Genomic DNA, 16,965 nt, shown 5'->3' with positions numbered 1-16,965 from the left:
ATACCTTAAATTATTGTTCAATAAAGTCACTGAAGCATAATGTGGTCGTACAGTTGGTGAGAATTATGAATTATTTTGAATATCATCTGGAAACTAAAAAAACTAACTAAATAAAAATTGACATTTTAACCCGTATGTGATCTATTTTTGCTGTAATTTTAAGGTGTAAACAGCCTTTGAATTCTTTCATGGATAATCTACAAAACTTTATGCTTAGTTTTGATATATACCTTGCAATAATTACCAAAACATAGCCTTTTAAGAAAGTATTTAGCCTTTAATTGCAATATCATCAAAACATTACCATGTATCTAAATGTGCAAAACGTACATTTGACCTTACACGAACACCTGTGTTGTGAATTTGGCTGTGCTTAGCTACGGCAGCATTTAACATAACTTTAATACAAGTAGCACAAAACCTTGGGAAACATGTTCAGCACATTGAAAAGAATACAGATAAGTACTAGTTAAGGTGAGTTGTGAAACTAAGAGCTTTGGGTATGCGTGTCCAAATCTTATTGTCCTCTTAATGGTGAATGAACACAACACACCCTGTTTGCCTTTTGTGTGGCAGTGAATGAACTGTGCCTCCATGACACCATAAAAGTCCAGGCTCTATAAAGTAAGTCTACTTCTCCTTTAAGTGAAGGGAATACTAAGTTGTTTCTTCAACTTTCAGCTTGGCAGAGCACATTGCTTCCCCCAGCTTGTTGCTGGCCCTGCACACATAAACCCCAGAGTCTGAAGGCTCCAGAGCAGCCAAAACCAGAGAACAGAGCCCGTCACGTTGCTCCATGGTCACTCTGCTGGATTCAGGCACCGGCTTCTCGTTCTGAAGCCACTTCACCTCTGGCTGTGGGTATCCTAGAATAGAGACAACAGGACTTTACTATAACAAAAACATAACATAGCAATGCTTCATACTGACTTATTTTCAAGCATCAAGACAAGCTAGCTGTTTGACATTTCTATATAATGACTGTGTTTTCCTATAGATTGACAGTATACCTCTAGGTGGCGCAATCATGTGAATTCATATTACAAAATATATTGTAGGTTAATTTAACTTGTTATAATGTTTTACCCGCAAACAGTTTGAGGGAAAACATAACAAAATAGCAAAGTTGCTAATGAAAGTAGTTTGATTCAAACTACTTAGCTACTAGCAGGTTTAACTAGCTTGAATGGAAAAGCAACAGTTGTCCTTTATCGAAGATGTTTTCGACAAAGTTCTGTATGTGTTAAGTTTCAAGTAATGTTTCCACGTTTAATTATGGTTTCTCCCCATGGCTAAGACAAGAAGATGGCGTTCACTTTAGTACAATCTGTACAGTCAACAAGCTTCAGCCAGCAGTCAGCGAGCTTAGCTTCCCGCAAAGACTAGACGAAGTAAAGCAGCTAGCTTAGCTGTTTCTGTATTTGACAAGTTACTTCCTGGGTTTTCAGGCAAAAATGTGATGTTTGTGCTCACGTTTAAATAGCCTAACTCCTAGCCACCATTATAACACAACATTACACACGTTGGTTTCATACAGCTTACACAAAGGACATATAATAAGTGGGAAAATGCCAATAGATTTAGATTTAATTAGCTTTGGACAGATCCAAGTTAGCTGAACAGACAAGGTTAATTTGTCGGCATTTTGCCTTTATTCAATAGGACAGAGGATAGAGTAGGAAATGGAAGAGAGAGAGTGACATGCAGTAAAGGAGCAGCGGATCGGACTTATACCCGGCAATCTGTTTGGAGGACTATATGGGGCCTAACCGCTAGGCCATTTGCACCCCAACAAACGATGTTTGTAATAGATAATAAATTGCTCCACAGAATTATTATTAACTGCAGTGCTGAATAATAATAAACCCTTTTTTAAAACCTATTATATATGTGACCCATAGTGTATATTCAAACATGAATCATGACAGCTTTAAGTTAAGCCAGTAGGTCTAAAGCATTATGAGCACTTCTGACAGTGTTGTTTTTTGCTCGAGGTACTTGTGCTCGGGCATTATATAATGAAGTGCATCACAGTTAATGTCACCCTACCATTGAGAATGCATGTTAGATGAGCAGTCGCTCCTTTGGGAAGGGCGATGTCCTTCAGGGCCTGCTGGAAGCGAGGTTCACTCTGAAGCTGCTTGTCCAGCGACTGGATGGCCTCCTCTGCCTCTTGGCTCCAGCCTGGCTCTGGATGAGAGGAGATGATTGTGACGAATACAACTGAAACGAGGCTTTTCTGATCACAAAACGTTAAACTTGAAATGACAATCTCAAAGTGTGAGTCATTTGCCATATGGACGTAGCTGTAGGGCTTTAGAGGACTTTGTGTATGCATGGATATGTGCGAGTGTCTTTTTATCGGTCTTACCCTCTGAAGAGCTGCCAGGGGAGTCTGGCCTGTTGGAGAGGTTAGCCATGCGCTGTAGGGCCAAAACAGCCTTTCCAGTTTTCTTGAAGTTTAAAGGACAAATGGCACTGGATGAAAAACTACACTTATAACCCAGCTTCAGGTCTATATAGGACAATAACCTGAAATGTATTCATAGTTGACTTCTGATAAGCAGACTGTATATCTGTTCAATGCTGAGCTGACAACAACTGTGTGATAATTTTTCAGACGTGTTACCTTCCATTTGCATCTGGCCAGGAAGCGTTTCATCTTCCCCTTTTTGAGGGATTTGGTTGGTGTGCGGCTCAGAAGGGTAAATGAGACCATCCAAGGGTGGGCGAGGGCTTCGGTAGATGACAACCTGCACCTAGCGTGCGCATGGATAGAAAGGGAGAAGCAACAGCTGTCAAATTATGCCAGCAGTCTGCAGAGCTCACTGTGATAAAGCTGTGGATTATCTGCTCAAAATTAAACTCTCCTTGACTCATTTTCAGAGCCTTTTTAATAGTTTGATATGATACAAATTATCATCATTATGAATGGCTTGAATTGTCATATGGAAGAAATAGCTTCTATCATGGCAGTGAAGTTTTAGCTGTACAACCAGAGACAGGCTAGTTGAATTCAAGCAGTTTTTTTGAGCACAGAGTGTATCATATAGTCAGCTGGTTTGAGATGCTTCTGGAAGATTTAAATAAAATGGATAGAAACAAAACCAGAACAACCTCTTGTCCTTTTTCAGCAGGGAGCTGATGAAGTCTTTAGCTTGATCAGAGATGTCTTCGAAACTCTCCTCGTCAAACTCATAGCAGGCAGCGGTCACATGAGCTAAAGTCTCAGCATCGCTGTTTCCCTGGAAGGGTGACTCTCCACTGAGCCTGGAACACAAGACATTACAACAAAATGATGCACAGCCTCCTGCAAGCCAAATGCTTCGCCATGTTTTTCGCATAAGAAGCATACCCACAACGTTAGTGTCTGTAAACAATAACAACAGAAATAACCTAATATGACCAAGTTAAGTTACATGGAAAGTATGCACATTCAAATAATTGTAATACTGGTTATGTTTAGGGGTGGTAGAAATGCAATACTACCAGGAGATGGCGCCAAAACTTTATTTGTACACAACCACTTTGGATTTTAGATTACATTACAGAACCCAACAAACTAACATATTCCTTTTACTTTTAGCTATTTTCAACTGACTTTGCCATAGTTGAAACAGGTATGGGGGGGGGGGTATATTTTTTTTAGTGTATTTTTTTCTGCCAGAAAACCATGGTTCTATTTAAATTTTAGAACGTGCTACTCCAGCAATTGTTTAACCACTGAATCCTTTGTTGGACTTACAAAATGAAGCAGATGACTCCAATGCTCCACATGTCGCTCTCCAGGCCCACAGGCTCATAGTTGATCACCTCAGGGGCCACAAACTCCGGCGTGCCATGCATCACCCTCAGAGGGTTACCCTCCTCTAGGGAAGAGATAAGAGGTAATGTAAATGTATCCCTGAATCTTTTGTTTGTGACTGTTTATATTAGACTATTACAGACAGCTCTAGCCATCTGTAAATAGATCCACCCAGTTTAGAGCCGCCGCGTCTGGAGCGTTACTAAATTTTCTGCCTGAGTTGGCCTCACAGGCTTCGCTGCGTGCATTTATTGAATTAAGGAAGTTAAGTATTTGTTATGTAATGGGTTGACATCGAGGAAATGTAGAAATAACACTCTTATGTTGTCGGCTATTATTCAAAGCTTGGCAAAATACAAAAATGAATACACATCATCTACACTGAATGCAGCCAAGAATTTTTTATGTGAACCACAACAGGAGGCATTTTATCGTCTATGCCGGATGCACAAGCAGCACAGCGCTGACTGCTACCCTATAAGGACTCTTGGATTTCCCTGAATTGTGACTTTAACAAGAAAACACACAGGATATGTCATTCAATTGAATGCACACAGGGCTACTTTTTCACCCTCCCTGGTGAGTAACTGTAAAAGTTAAATATAAGTCCCACTGAGAGATCCCACTGAGATCATTTCGAGACCGTTTCCGCCAATCTTGCACACTCACCCAGTTTACTAGCTAAGCCAAAGTCAATGATCTTGATCTGTGTGCCAGTTGTGTCCATGCAGACGATGTTCTCCGGTTTGAGGTCCAGGTGGACGATGTTCTGCTTGTGAACGTACTGCATGCCCTCCAGGATCTGCTGCATGTAGCGGGCACTGGTGGGCTCTGTGTGCTCAAAGGCTTCATCCACGATGCGTTCAAAGAGCTCCCCACCTGCAATACTGGGCAGGGAAATCACACACATTCAAGTCCATGCATCAAAAGGCTATATAACTGTACCTGAGGAGTTTTCAGCTAGAAATATCGGAAAGCTACAGCAATATGTTTGTTTAATTGCCAACAAAGACATGCATTCATCAAATCGTCCTCTTGTATGTCTTCCCTTATGGTTTGCCTCCATTGCATTTTTCAACAGTTTCACCTGGTAAATTTTGTCTTTTAGATATAATTACAATAAATCCCTGACAATCTTCTATCACTGTTCAAAGACACACTTGACACCCTCTTGTATCTATAATTCTTCTCCATTATCCATTTACAACTTTTACTTACTACTCCATGACCATGACCATCTCCGAGCATGTCTCATAGGCAGCCAGACACTGGACCAGTTTCGGGTGATGAAGAAAGTTCATTAGTTCGATCTCTTGGCGAGCCGCATCCCTCTCCTTCGACCTCCGGGCTCGGTAGAACTTCCCTGCACACTCCTGACTCGTCTCTTTGTGGGACAACCGGAACACCTGGCCGAACTTCCCACTAAAAAAAAAAAAAAAAAAAGTTTCATCCAAAACAAACAAGAGGCATTTCAGTTTGATTGACTTCGAAACAATTCTCATCTATCAAAGTAGCGTTGGTTTTAAATATGAAGATTCCATGCTTACACTCCCAGCTTCTCGTGCACATTGTAGTGATCCTTGGCCTTGTGTTTGGTGTCAATCGTCACTGTGATGAACGACTCAGGCTCTTGCTTTTTTGGCTCTTCAAACACAAAGACAAGACGACAAATAAGCCGATCCCTCTTGACAGCAAGCAGAGAACTCTCACGCTATTTTCTCATACCACTTACTGGCAGTTTCCATCTTTATACACTCAGACTCCTGGCTTGGCTCGCCAACCCCTGCCGAGTTGTACGCCCTGACACGAAAGCGGTACTGCCCAAAAGGCTCCAGGCCCGAGCGGACGTGGTAGGATGTGTTTTTACAATGGCTTGTTACTTCAGTCCAGCTCCCGGGCTCAGTCAGACCCTCCTGTTGTCTGACCTCCACGATGTAGCCCAACACGGCCGTGCCTCCGTCGTAACTGGGACCCGTCCAGGACAGGACCAGGGATTGAGTGGACAGCTGGGAAACAACAGGTTGGGATGCAGGGGGTTCGGGCCGATCTAAGGAGAAATTCACGGACAAAATATTCAAAGTTAGCTTGTTTGCATCGTTTAAGAGCACATTCCTGGAGCTGCTAATGTTCATACACGTTGCATGGGTTCTTATCTGTTTTTATTATAGTTCCCTCTTTAGTACATGTTCTATCTGTAACTTTGTGTTAAATCAATCAACATCTCTGCAACAAAAAGAGCTGATATCTGAGGATGAATTAAAGATGAATGAAGTGTTGCATTGTCTCAAGTCTCATTTTAAAACTTAAAATAATGTAAATTAAAGGTTTTGCTCACCTATGACACTAAGAGAAACTGTATGCTGGGCAGAGCCTTTTCTGTTCCGTACTATGACGGTGTATGAGCCTGTGTCTTCAGGGCAGACCTTGAAGACCTCCATACTGCTCTGTGTCTCACTGCTCATCACAGACTGCTTCAGCCCTCCAATCACCACCTGAAGAGAAAACAAAAAGGAGGAAACAGAAACCAAAACTTTTACTGGCACCACATTCCAAAGTGAGGACAAACAGCTTAAAACAAGAAGGGACTTTGACAGTGTTACCTTGTCTTTGTTGAAAATCCAGCAGCAGGCCACGGGGACAGAGCTGCTCCTGAACTCACAGTGTAGCCGGGCCTGCTCTCCTAATCGAACCTCCAGCTGATCTGGTGGGTTCAAAAACTCCACAGGAGGCACTGAGGGGAGGCACAGGTTGTCCTTATTAGTAAAAAAAATGACTAAGTGTAAGAACTGTTACTTTACTCGATTACATGTTGCCTGCCCTCTACTTACCTTTGCTAGAGGAAACTCTTTCAATGTGGGTATCTCTGATGTCTGTGGAGACTGAGGAAGCAGGTGGGCTAACAGGTGTGTGTGCTACAACAGGCAAGGTGAAAAAGAAGGCAACCAATCAAAAGAGAGCAGTCAAGTTAGGTTGCAGTGGGACCAGTAGGGATACCATTTTCAGTAACCAGAAAAAGCTACATTTTCAAATCTTTATGTTTATTTACATGTTTTTAAAAGCAGGCATGTTTGTTGTTGCTTTCCTGTCAACTGTGAGTGTTATATTCATCATTAAATTAAATTCTTTTTTACCTTTCTTATAAACAGAAATGCTGGGATTGATCAAATACAAATACTATAAGAAGCCTAAAACTGGTGTGTAACCTACCCTTTTCTTCTTCTTTTTGTTGGCTTTCCACCTCAGAGGCCAAGGACAAGATGTTGTTTTCAGATGATGCATCCTTTACGTTGTCTTCACTGTGCAGCTCATGGTTGCTCACTCTGGGTTTTCCTGTTGATGCTGTTGCATTGCAAATAAAGTAAAACAGGTTTAATGGTCTCCTAATGTTTGATAGTATTGTCGAAACACTCGATTCCTGCTTCACCTGTGATATGTAATATAGCACTGCTTTACTTCTTCCCTGCAGTGTTCTATCTATCTACACATCCCAGCAAACCCCAGGAGAACACAGAAGAAAGACGCACTCATTTAAAGCTCCTGTGAGGAATTTTTAGCTGATATTAAACAGACTGAAATTAATGTTGTTCCCTTTATATGACCTTCAGAAGCAAACAAGACTATCAGCGTAAAGATTGACTGTTTCTGTATAAATATTTTTAATTCCCAAATCTGCTGTTACGGGGTAGGTGTCAGACAAATTGATTGAGAAACAATCTTTTTTTTCTGTGTCAAAAACTGTTTAGTGACACCTTTGACTCTTAAAAGAAAGCAGGATGAGATCTGAAAAAAATAAACAAAGATACTAATACATACAGGGCAATAAATAGGAAAATGAATAAGAGGTACATAATAACCACAGGGGGGCGCTTAAATCGATGCAAACTTCTAACTACTGACTGCAATGGCTCTAAGATCTATGGCTGGTATACATTCAAGCAAAGTCCCCTGGCTTAGAATGGAGAGTAGGTTTAAGGTATTCAGTCGTTTACCATTGTTTTGCCAGGAAACTCTGAGAGGCAGACTTCCTGTGATAACACCTTGAAAAGTAGCATCGCTTCCTTCGCAGACTATGCAGTCGCTGAGTGGTTGTTTGTAGTGAGGCTTTTCCAGCGCCTGGACAGGTTGAAGTCTGGAGTCTATGAAGAGACGAGAAGTTAAAGACAAGAGGCTGTGATGTGTTATGGGCATATTTCAACGGAATGCAATCAGTGGCCTGTGGTTTCCTCCACCACTGACCATGTAAGGGTGGGCACCCTTAATGAAAAAAATTGTATTAGCTAATTGAGTGAAGTGGTTCTGTATTGCAAAACATTTTTTTGAAAGCCTTTCTGCCCTGGAGATAATGTCTGATGAAATACATTTCAAAATCAGGGGGAAAAATCACAACCTAGTTTAAAAAACAACACTAATTGTGCTGTTTAGACAATCTTTAAAGACTGCGTAGGCTTATCAGATCTCCTTTTTATTGACATGTTTTCCTTGTTTTGATTCACATCTACTTGGCTTCAAACAGTACAACAGCACAACTTAGAACCAGCAGTGCAGCCTTGTATCTTTGAGTCGTCTGAGCAAGCATCTAAAAATATGTATTTTAACTGAACAGTGAGTTTCAAAACGCCCTGCTACCCATTTCATAGCCCATGCATAAAGCGATAGCTCAGATCCCCCACAATTGTTCTAAAAGCCATAAAGGAAATGCTGAATGATTTGGTTAGCTACAGCTGTTATTATGAAATAAGAATTTCCTGGCAATGTTGAACACATCTTCCTGAAAACAGATCAAATGGCAGTAAACACTTCCATCCATCCATAACAACACATGGACATTGCTCATTCATCGCTCAAGTCCTTTTTGTTGGCAGCCGTGTTATTTTTCCTATGATCTGTAGATGGAGTTAATTGAGCAATTATTGCTAAAACCATGCACATTTTTATCACAATATCTCAGAAGTTGACGAAAATATGTCAATGAAAATTCTTCACATTTCAAATACATTTTAAACAAGATGCAATAAAATTATATTCTAAATTCTATATTCCTAAATTATAGTCAGAAGGCTTTGGTTGTGTGGATTTTAAAAGTTGTCCATAAAAAAAAAAAAAAGACTGATATGAATGTGCAATATTCAGTAAGTCCGTTACCCTTGTGGAGTATGTTACAGTTGTGAGGGTCGGGGGAATGTGACATGGTGTTTACACGACTGCCCCACCACGTGAACATATGTTTGTTAGTGTTGGAATGTCCGGCCGAGTCGGTAATGGGTGGTCACCAGTGAATGAAGGAATGCTATTAGTTTGAGTTACTTTGTTAGTGTGCATGGGCTTTGGGTAGAAAAGCAGAGGCACATTGCTTTTTGTGTCTTTAAATCCTAAGTGCATTAGTGAACACATATCATAGTTACCCTGTTATATCAGCAGTTGCACCTAAAATGATGTTTGTAAAGTAGCAGCCAAACCTCAGGGGGGCTTACAATATCATACACATGTCCTCCAATAGATTCAATTATTACTGGTTTCCCCTGATAGCTCTATGTTCATATGTATCAAATACTTAACATCTAGAGTTTCCTAATTGGAAACGTTCACTTTCTGTTACTATCCTGTTTATAGAGAGATCAAGAGAAAGGAGATTTCCTTCCAGTTGTTTTGTATGTTATATTAAGCAAAGGCTTTCAACATAAAATCTAACACCTGTCTAAAAATCAACTCTCTGCCTGTTCTTTTAGTGTTTACCTGTTGAAGATAAGACTTCACATTTGTTGTTTCCCAGCAGCGCCCTGTCAGTGGTGTCCAGTCCATCCTCTTTCTGCCTCTTCACGCAGAACGGTCTAGCCTGAGGCTTAAGGGTCAACCGGAAAGTTGACACGAAGGTCGTTTGCTTCCTGCCATCCTTGTCCATCCTCGGGTAGAAATCAAAGTTTCAAAACGGACCACATCAGTCAGACATCGTTGTCCTCTTCTCATAGGTTGTGGTTTGTTGTACTGCAAAGCTCAAAGATACTAACAGGAGGAGCCTCTGCTTACACAGACTGCCTCTACAAATCACAGCCCACTCTCAGCCCCACAGTACACAGGAAACAGGCAATTTGATCTGAAAGGCCCATTAAAAACACACATGTCCTGCCCTGGTTGTCCCTCCTACACTGAGAACAGAGGGAGATACACAGGCACACATGGGACAGAAAACAAAAGAGATAGTTGGAAACATGTGGGCGAGAGAAAACATTCAAGCTGAAGGGAAACAAAAAGGAATGAGGTGGATAAAGATAAAAGAAGCACGTACAAGAGGGGGAAAACACACATTTACCTGTTTTTTTTTTCTCACAACATAATTCTCCCTGTCAGCTTCTTTTTGCCATTTTATTCCTGTGAAAATGTTTTTCCCTTTTACCGCACAGCAGATGTAGGTTGATCCACACTGTCAGAGTCAGAGCAGGAATCAAGTAAAGCCAGTATGGCAGCTTGCAGTGCAACATGAAGACAAGTCATTGAAGTGGCTTTTGTCAATAGCAGGACTTCCGGGGTTTCTCTGTGTTCAGGTGGAGGAGGGGTAACGGCAAACTCCACTTGTAAATAACACCTTTAATTCTATTGACATGCGAAAGCTGATGGTCGGGCGTGTCCCATGGGTTTTCTTTTGTATACCTTGTGTGTACTGACTGTAATCTGAAGTTTCTTTTTCCCATACTAAAAAGGCTAAAAGGTTAGTAGATAAGATAAGATAATCCTTCATTTATCCCACAATGGGGAAATTTACATTGTTACAGCAGCAAAGAGGCTGTCAATGTTGACTATTTGTAAAGGCAGTTTTAGTGGAAGACTGTATATGCACCTTCTTTGTTTTTTACACAGGATCCCTTTAAAACAACAAATCTCAGCATGTAGCACACAAAACACACAGAGTGGGAAAACCCTTAAAATCTCTGTTTATTGTTTCATAAAAAAATGTCGAAATTAAAAGGAAACATTTGGAGATAGTCGCAAAATTTGGACAACACAACTGTTCAAAAAAGGTGAAAACATTCAGATGACACACAGGAAGGGAATTAGCTGCATGTTGCTTGCTTCTTGCTTCACTCAGTTGACAACTTACCACATCACCCGTTGATGGTAGTCCTCTCAAAGCCACATGCCAACTTACTTAAGAAGCCAATCTCTGCCCTTAAAACACAACAGTCAATGCAGAGGCAGGCCTGCGCGGCGTAAACTACATTGCATGACTGTAAAGGTACATTTCACATGCATACAATATGCACTGCGAGAGATGAAAGGTTCAAAGTGTTTGCTACATGTGAAGGCAAAACCATACACAGCTGTGTTCAATCATCCTGAATCACAGCCCTTCACCCACAGCAGTTGTGAAAGCCCTTCTTAGTTAAATACCTGTATGCTAAAGGTTAATGAAGTTGCATATTTAATTGTATGTCTGGAAAAAAAAGCCAAGTGCAATAAGGCAATGACATATTGTAATTTTCAGAAATACAGCATGTTGTGAATTATATTGAATATATATATTAAAATGTACATGTTAGCATGAGAATTTTTTATCAAACGTATTTAAGAAAACGACTGCATTTGTTTCTGCTGAGTATTAAGACAGCCCCATCTGTGCTTCTTCAGAAGTCGATTTAAATTACAAAAGAACGTCAACGGTTGTGTAACCTTTTTTTTTCCAATAAATGAGTTAATATTTTGTGGTTTTAGACGGTCACATTTCACTCCGTGTTGGTCGGTGAAAGAATGTGAGGAAGGAGTTACATGAACTGGAATTTGTAAGTGCTTCCACATGGTGGGGGGCACATAAATTATGTCCCCTAGTGATATAAGCAGCATGATTGATGGACCAGACATCAAGGACAGATTAACTGTTCTCATTCCAACTGTCTGTTAAGCTTTCCATATATGGAGATTTGAAAAGGTTGGTTGAAACACTCAAATGCAAACAGTTGAACTTTTTTTTTTTTTACTTCAACAAACACAGGTCACACAGATGTAGTTTATGGAATAAAAGATTGAAGCCAATGCAGGAGTGAAAAAAAAATTGCAGTTCCTCTAGTTGTCCACTTGGGGATGGCTCTTAAAGACCGGGAAGTCCCATACACACCCATGTTAAAAAGTGTATTTTGTCAGCAGAAATATAAGTTTACAGCCTGGTATAAAAAATTATTTTGGTCTGAATAGCTCATGTCATTATCGGCACACCCGGCACAGAGGTTTAAAGATACTCCCCGTTCAATACGACTGTTTTTAGTCTATAGTAGAAAGGTTTTTTGTAGGTTTTAGAATTTGAAGTTTTCCTAAACAGAAAAATCTCGATATGTTTGGATAATGTTCGGACAACAAAGGGATCAGACAAATGTACAAACTTTTTCACCCTTCAAACTAATCAGGTGGTTAATAAATTCAAGTCCCTGTTAGGAACTTTCAGTATGTGTCGCTTTTGGTGCCCCCTGTGGACAAAGCGATGCTTCTTATCTCTTTGCTGATTTATTCTTGCACATATGTAAGAAGGGTCTGATGAAGTGAAATCTCATTCACTCACTGCAAACAAAGGCAAATGTAACTCAATTCATCTGACATCTTAACCCCCGCCCCTGGTGGCAGTTTCAGGTATTAAAAATGTCTATATAGAAACAGTAAGACCGGTCAATTATGGCCTTGTTTGCTCACATAGAGGCAGCAGTATTAATTTCACTTGTTCCATAGTCAGAAAAAAAACTCCTCAATGGAGAATTAATTTGTGGTCCATTTGATTTATTTTTTTAATTTCAGTATTGCTTTACCACATTATGTCATGTGAATAGCACTGTGTTTAATTAGCTTTTGGCGGGATTTCATGGATGTAAGGATTTCTTCTTCATACTGATTAGATTCTGCCCCAGCATGTTGCATAACACATTTAATTTCTAACATGTTGGTATACAAAAACTTTTAGTTGTTGTTTGTTGTTTCTGTTTTGTAGAACTTGCAAATGGACATGTTTCTTATTTTCTGCTCTCCGTTGTATCACCAGATATCTTCAGGTATGTATTTCAAATTAAACTCTGAATAAAACTTTGTCATAATGTCTTGGTACTACGTTTAAACTGAATTAACAGGGCTGCATATGACATTAAAATATCAGTGTTTATGACATCATCCCTGAGGAGAGTGGCCCTTTGCCATACTCTAAGCTGAGGAACATTCTTTATAAATCTCCTTTTAAGGTGAAAAGATGCCACAGAATTCGTTAATGTGCATTAAGTTTCCCCCCCATCCGCATACAGTATGGCATTTCCTCTTTATTAAAATGTCATTATTGTACTCCAATGTTAATATTCCATGAAGTAAATATCAGAGCCCCTGAACCCCACCTCTGTCCTCGATCGTTTTCCTTATCAGACGGAAATCGTGCAAGAAAAAAAGTCTTGTGGAATTCAAAACAGGAAAAGCAATGAGCCGGCCTGTGTTGCTGAGCACTCCAACTATGGTAATCAATTTGACTTCCTGTTCCCAAGATGCAGTTCAAACAAACTCTGTGTTGTTCCCACAAACTCCTACAAACAACACTTCACCACTCCAATGCAGATGTTATTCATGTTGGAATTCGTGGGACAGCTGATAGTAGTTTCCAGTTTGTATTCCAAATAAGTGGAATAGGGCCCTCCTGTGGTTGTGTACCTCATTTTTCAGAAATGATCTCGAATGTCCCCCAATATCAATTACCGCACAGCAGTTTAAGACCAGTGAGTACCATAAGTTAAACTTTAAATAGGACAAAACAACTGACACAGTATGCTTAAAGACTATTAAGGTCTTAACTGCTGTCATAAAGAAATGTTCTTTTATATCCCCTCAGATTTTTTTTTTAACAATTTGTTAGGGAGCAAAACCTAGTTGCGACTGAGTCTCCAGAATATGCAATGCAAATAGACTGAGTCTCCAGAATTTGACAATCACAGCCTCATGCACTCTGGCTTGGAGTCTGAGGGAGCAGAAAGATTTGTGAAGAGACACTGCCAGTGCTTCACCAGCAGCCCAGATGCACAATCTACTGTGACAAAGATTGTTGTGCTGCAGCCAGAGGCCTCTGTCCTCAGCCAGTCCATGGAGCGGCGTCAGGTCTCCTCCAGCTATAAGCCACATGTTGGCTGAGAAGCTCTGGGGAAGTTCTCGGACGTCAAATGGATGAAAAGAGAAAACAAGTCCCAATGCTCAGATAAAAGCATGTGAGAGAAGAAAAGACAGACGAATTCTTAGGTTAGCTTAAAGGACCTTCCTTGACCCCTTGATTCTTTATCCATTGCCTGGGTTTTGAGAAGCTCTTTGCTTTCTTGGTAAAAAATAAACCCATTGAATTGCTTTTACATTTTCCCCTTTTTTCCAGCAACGGTTGAACAATGGGGTGGAGTCTTGGTTTGTGATGGGCATAAATCCATGCCTCCAGGTGATTGGCACCACCGGTGTGATAGGAGGCAAACAGTTTTTGACTGTGTCTGAGCGAGTTATTGTGAGATCAGTTTAAGTTAATTTGTGTTCTTTTGTATGGTTGTACTGGATCAGTGGTACATTTATGTGGATTATTGGACTCCTGGATCAAGAACAGATCAACGACATCCTAAGAAATACATTGGACATTGGTTCTTCGCTCCGTGGAGAACATTTAGGGTGTTCCCAATCCATCCCTCAGTGGCTAAAGTATTTGACTTACTGGCACTCACTCGTTCTCCTTGTGGCTTTATTCCTCGATGTTGATGGTTTTATCGTTACCCTCACGCTTCTCTTGGGTCATGTTGCAGCATTCATTCTTCTGTAATGGCTTGTGTAAGTAACATAATCTCATAACATAATGAGATTGTTTCCTCATAGACTTGATTAAGAACGTGTCTTTGCTGTAGTTTTGGGTGGGGGGTTTTTTGTGGTTGCACAGCTGGAGGTAGATTAAAAGAAAAGAACTCATAAACAGCCATCAGAAATGTTTCAACAGATGTTTTTCCTTATAACTATTTTGGTGCAACAAAGGGGTCACATTCTGTCTTTAATATGACACATTGGATGTCTCTTGTTTGTTTGTTTTTTTTGTCTGAAAAACCAATTCAGATAAATCAGGAACCTTCCTTAAAAGTAGGGCCGAACAACAACAGGGAAAAACTGACATAGTGATAACTTTGATATATTGTGATATGAAAAAATACATGAAGTTATTCCATAAGAATTTAAATGCTTAAATATGGCAAATTAACAATTCAATCTCACAAAAATATTTCAATCATTTTTGAAGTATGGTCTTTTTCAGATAGTGATGATATGAAGTGTGATAAAGAAACCAGTACTTAGGAAGCCGCATTAGCTTAAAGGGGCTATATGTAACTTTTTACATGTATAAATTGTTTTTATCGCCCATTAATAAGCGAACGGTTAACTGATGTGAAAAAGTAGATGTTCACTGTCTATCTGTGTTGCCTGTATAAAAAGTTTCCACGGGTTGTATTTTCCGCGAAAGCTTGAAGTGACGTTTTATACACGTTCTCCTCACTCCGCTCCGCTTACAGAGATCAACAGTACAAACTCATCACACACTCCCGGTCTTCACCTGCACAGCCAGAGGCCGTCTTCCACACACTTACAAAGGCGGACAAACTCATCACACACTCCTGCTCTCGTTTTTGTAGGATGGAGAATGAATACAGACACACAGACTCCTTCACAGACTTTCACCTGTGTATGACCACTTATCTCCTCTGTAAACATTATGTCGGTAAATATCCAGTGTTTCGCGGCCGATGATGATGCTCGTTTGTGTATGTACGAGCACGTATGACGAGCACGCGAGGGAGAGCGAGCAACAGGTTACTGGTGCAGTTCGCCTAACGGCCATGCGGTGTCACTACAAACGCAGTATTTTTGAAAGTTACGTATAGCCCCTTTAAGCTGCTTTTCAGCGTTACTGGTGAATAAATGTGAGGGTGTAAAATGTATCCATGCACAGTGCTTATTTGCGTAGATTAGTTTTTTTCTTATTTCATGTGATAGATACAAACTTTTGGGGTGTGTTTATTGAGAAAGCTCATTTTGCAATAATGATAAAATTGTGATTTATTGTGCAGCCCTACTATAATTAAATCCCCAGACAAGACAGAATTAGGTTATAATAAAGGTCTCAATAAATGATGGACCTTTTCTATTTACTTTTTGTTGACAGTGAAACCGCTGCCTCTAGGCCCTGTCTTGCATCCGTGTTCCCCCCACATCTTGTTATTTCAATTTCTCAATATTGTGTGGCAAACAATGGTAAATGACAACAAACAAAGCAAAATTATAAAGCAGTGTGTCTCTTTTTTGTGCCCTTTTGCCCTAAAATTTAGATTACACTGAATAAAATGGTGAACAAGTAGAACAAAAAGTTCATTTATTCAAAATGAGGAAAACTCTTGGTATAAATTGTGGTTTTATCTGAACCATCTACTTGTCATGTTGAAAGAAGGTGTGGATGAATGCTTTCAGCATTGCTCTGTAGAGGTAAACTATGTTATAGTAGAATTAGGCTATATAGATGCATTTATATGTTCCTTTTTCTTTGAGGATGTGATGCATACATTTTTAAGTTTTAAATAACTCCTAATTGTTTGCAAAAAACAGATGTTCCTTTTTTAAGCCCTGGAAATGTTTCTTCTCAATGCTATTAAACAGACATTGAATAAATGCATGAATGTACCTGTTAGTAATGGAATAACTCACTCGTATTTTCCGGCATGATTAAGCTATTTAGTTGAAACTTTGCAAAAAAATGTGCATGAGAAAATGTTCAGGCAAACGGTGATGCATATATTGGAAAAGTACAAAATGACATGAATGATAATAAAGCCTATCTCATTCTGTTTGCCTGGGGTTGAGCGATCCAGAATTAATTAGAATTTATGGAGACAAGAAAAATAACCTTCTCACCCAACTGCAAGTTCACATGCTGCCAGTAAATTCTAACCTTTTTTTTTTTTTAACTGTTACAGGTTTTAGGTTATCAGTCTGGGTGCTTCTGTCTGGATATGAGATGACAAAGCACTAAAAGTCTTAGCTGATGTGTCACTGTGCCCAAACTGACCGTCCACATCAATGACATTTACTTTTGACTAATATTTGATTTATTTTTCGAGTTTAGTTCATCTTTACTGGGCTTTGTTTAT

At 39.9% G+C, this 16,965-nt stretch overlaps 1 protein-coding gene across 1 annotated transcript; it reads right to left on the bottom strand.

Annotated features, from left to right (window-relative positions):
* Positions 1-256: 256 nt before the first annotated feature.
* Positions 257-10,267, bottom strand: LOC132956014 (myosin light chain kinase, smooth muscle-like). The gene is made up of 16 exons (XM_061029168.1): positions 9,539-10,267; positions 7,795-7,941; positions 7,013-7,144; positions 6,634-6,717; positions 6,406-6,536; positions 6,141-6,297; positions 5,538-5,852; positions 5,353-5,449; positions 5,024-5,227; positions 4,475-4,692; positions 3,746-3,869; positions 3,118-3,270; positions 2,630-2,759; positions 2,372-2,453; positions 2,050-2,190; positions 257-866 (listed from the first exon to the last, which is right to left on the bottom strand). Exons 1-16 carry the CDS (start codon positions 9,702-9,704, stop codon positions 658-660), a joined length of 2,490 nt encoding a protein of 829 aa, XP_060885151.1. The 5' UTR covers positions 9,705-10,267; the 3' UTR covers positions 257-657.
* Between the last annotated feature and the right edge of the window lie 6,698 nt (positions 10,268-16,965).

Source organism: Labrus mixtus, chromosome 21, assembly GCF_963584025.1.
Source record: "Labrus mixtus chromosome 21, fLabMix1.1, whole genome shotgun sequence".
Taxonomy (NCBI): Eukaryota; Metazoa; Chordata; class Actinopteri; order Labriformes; family Labridae; genus Labrus; species Labrus mixtus.
Note: the sequence above shows the minus strand (reverse complement) of the source record. Positions and strands in the feature narration are given on the sequence as shown.

Bases quoted from the DNA above. Each gene is read 5' to 3' on its own strand.
- LOC132956014 (XM_061029168.1), bottom strand. From the start codon at position 9,704: ATGGACAAGGATGGCAGGAAGCAAACGACCTTCGTGTCAACTTTCCGG. The intron at 6,718-7,012 runs GTAGGTTACACA...TGCCTGTTGTAG, and splicing joins ACAAAAAGAAGAAGAAAAGG to CACACACACCTGTTAGCCCA. The intron at 2,760-3,117 runs GTTGTTCTGGTT...TGCGCACGCTAG, and splicing joins CTGCTGAAAAAGGACAAGAG to GTGCAGGTTGTCATCTACCG.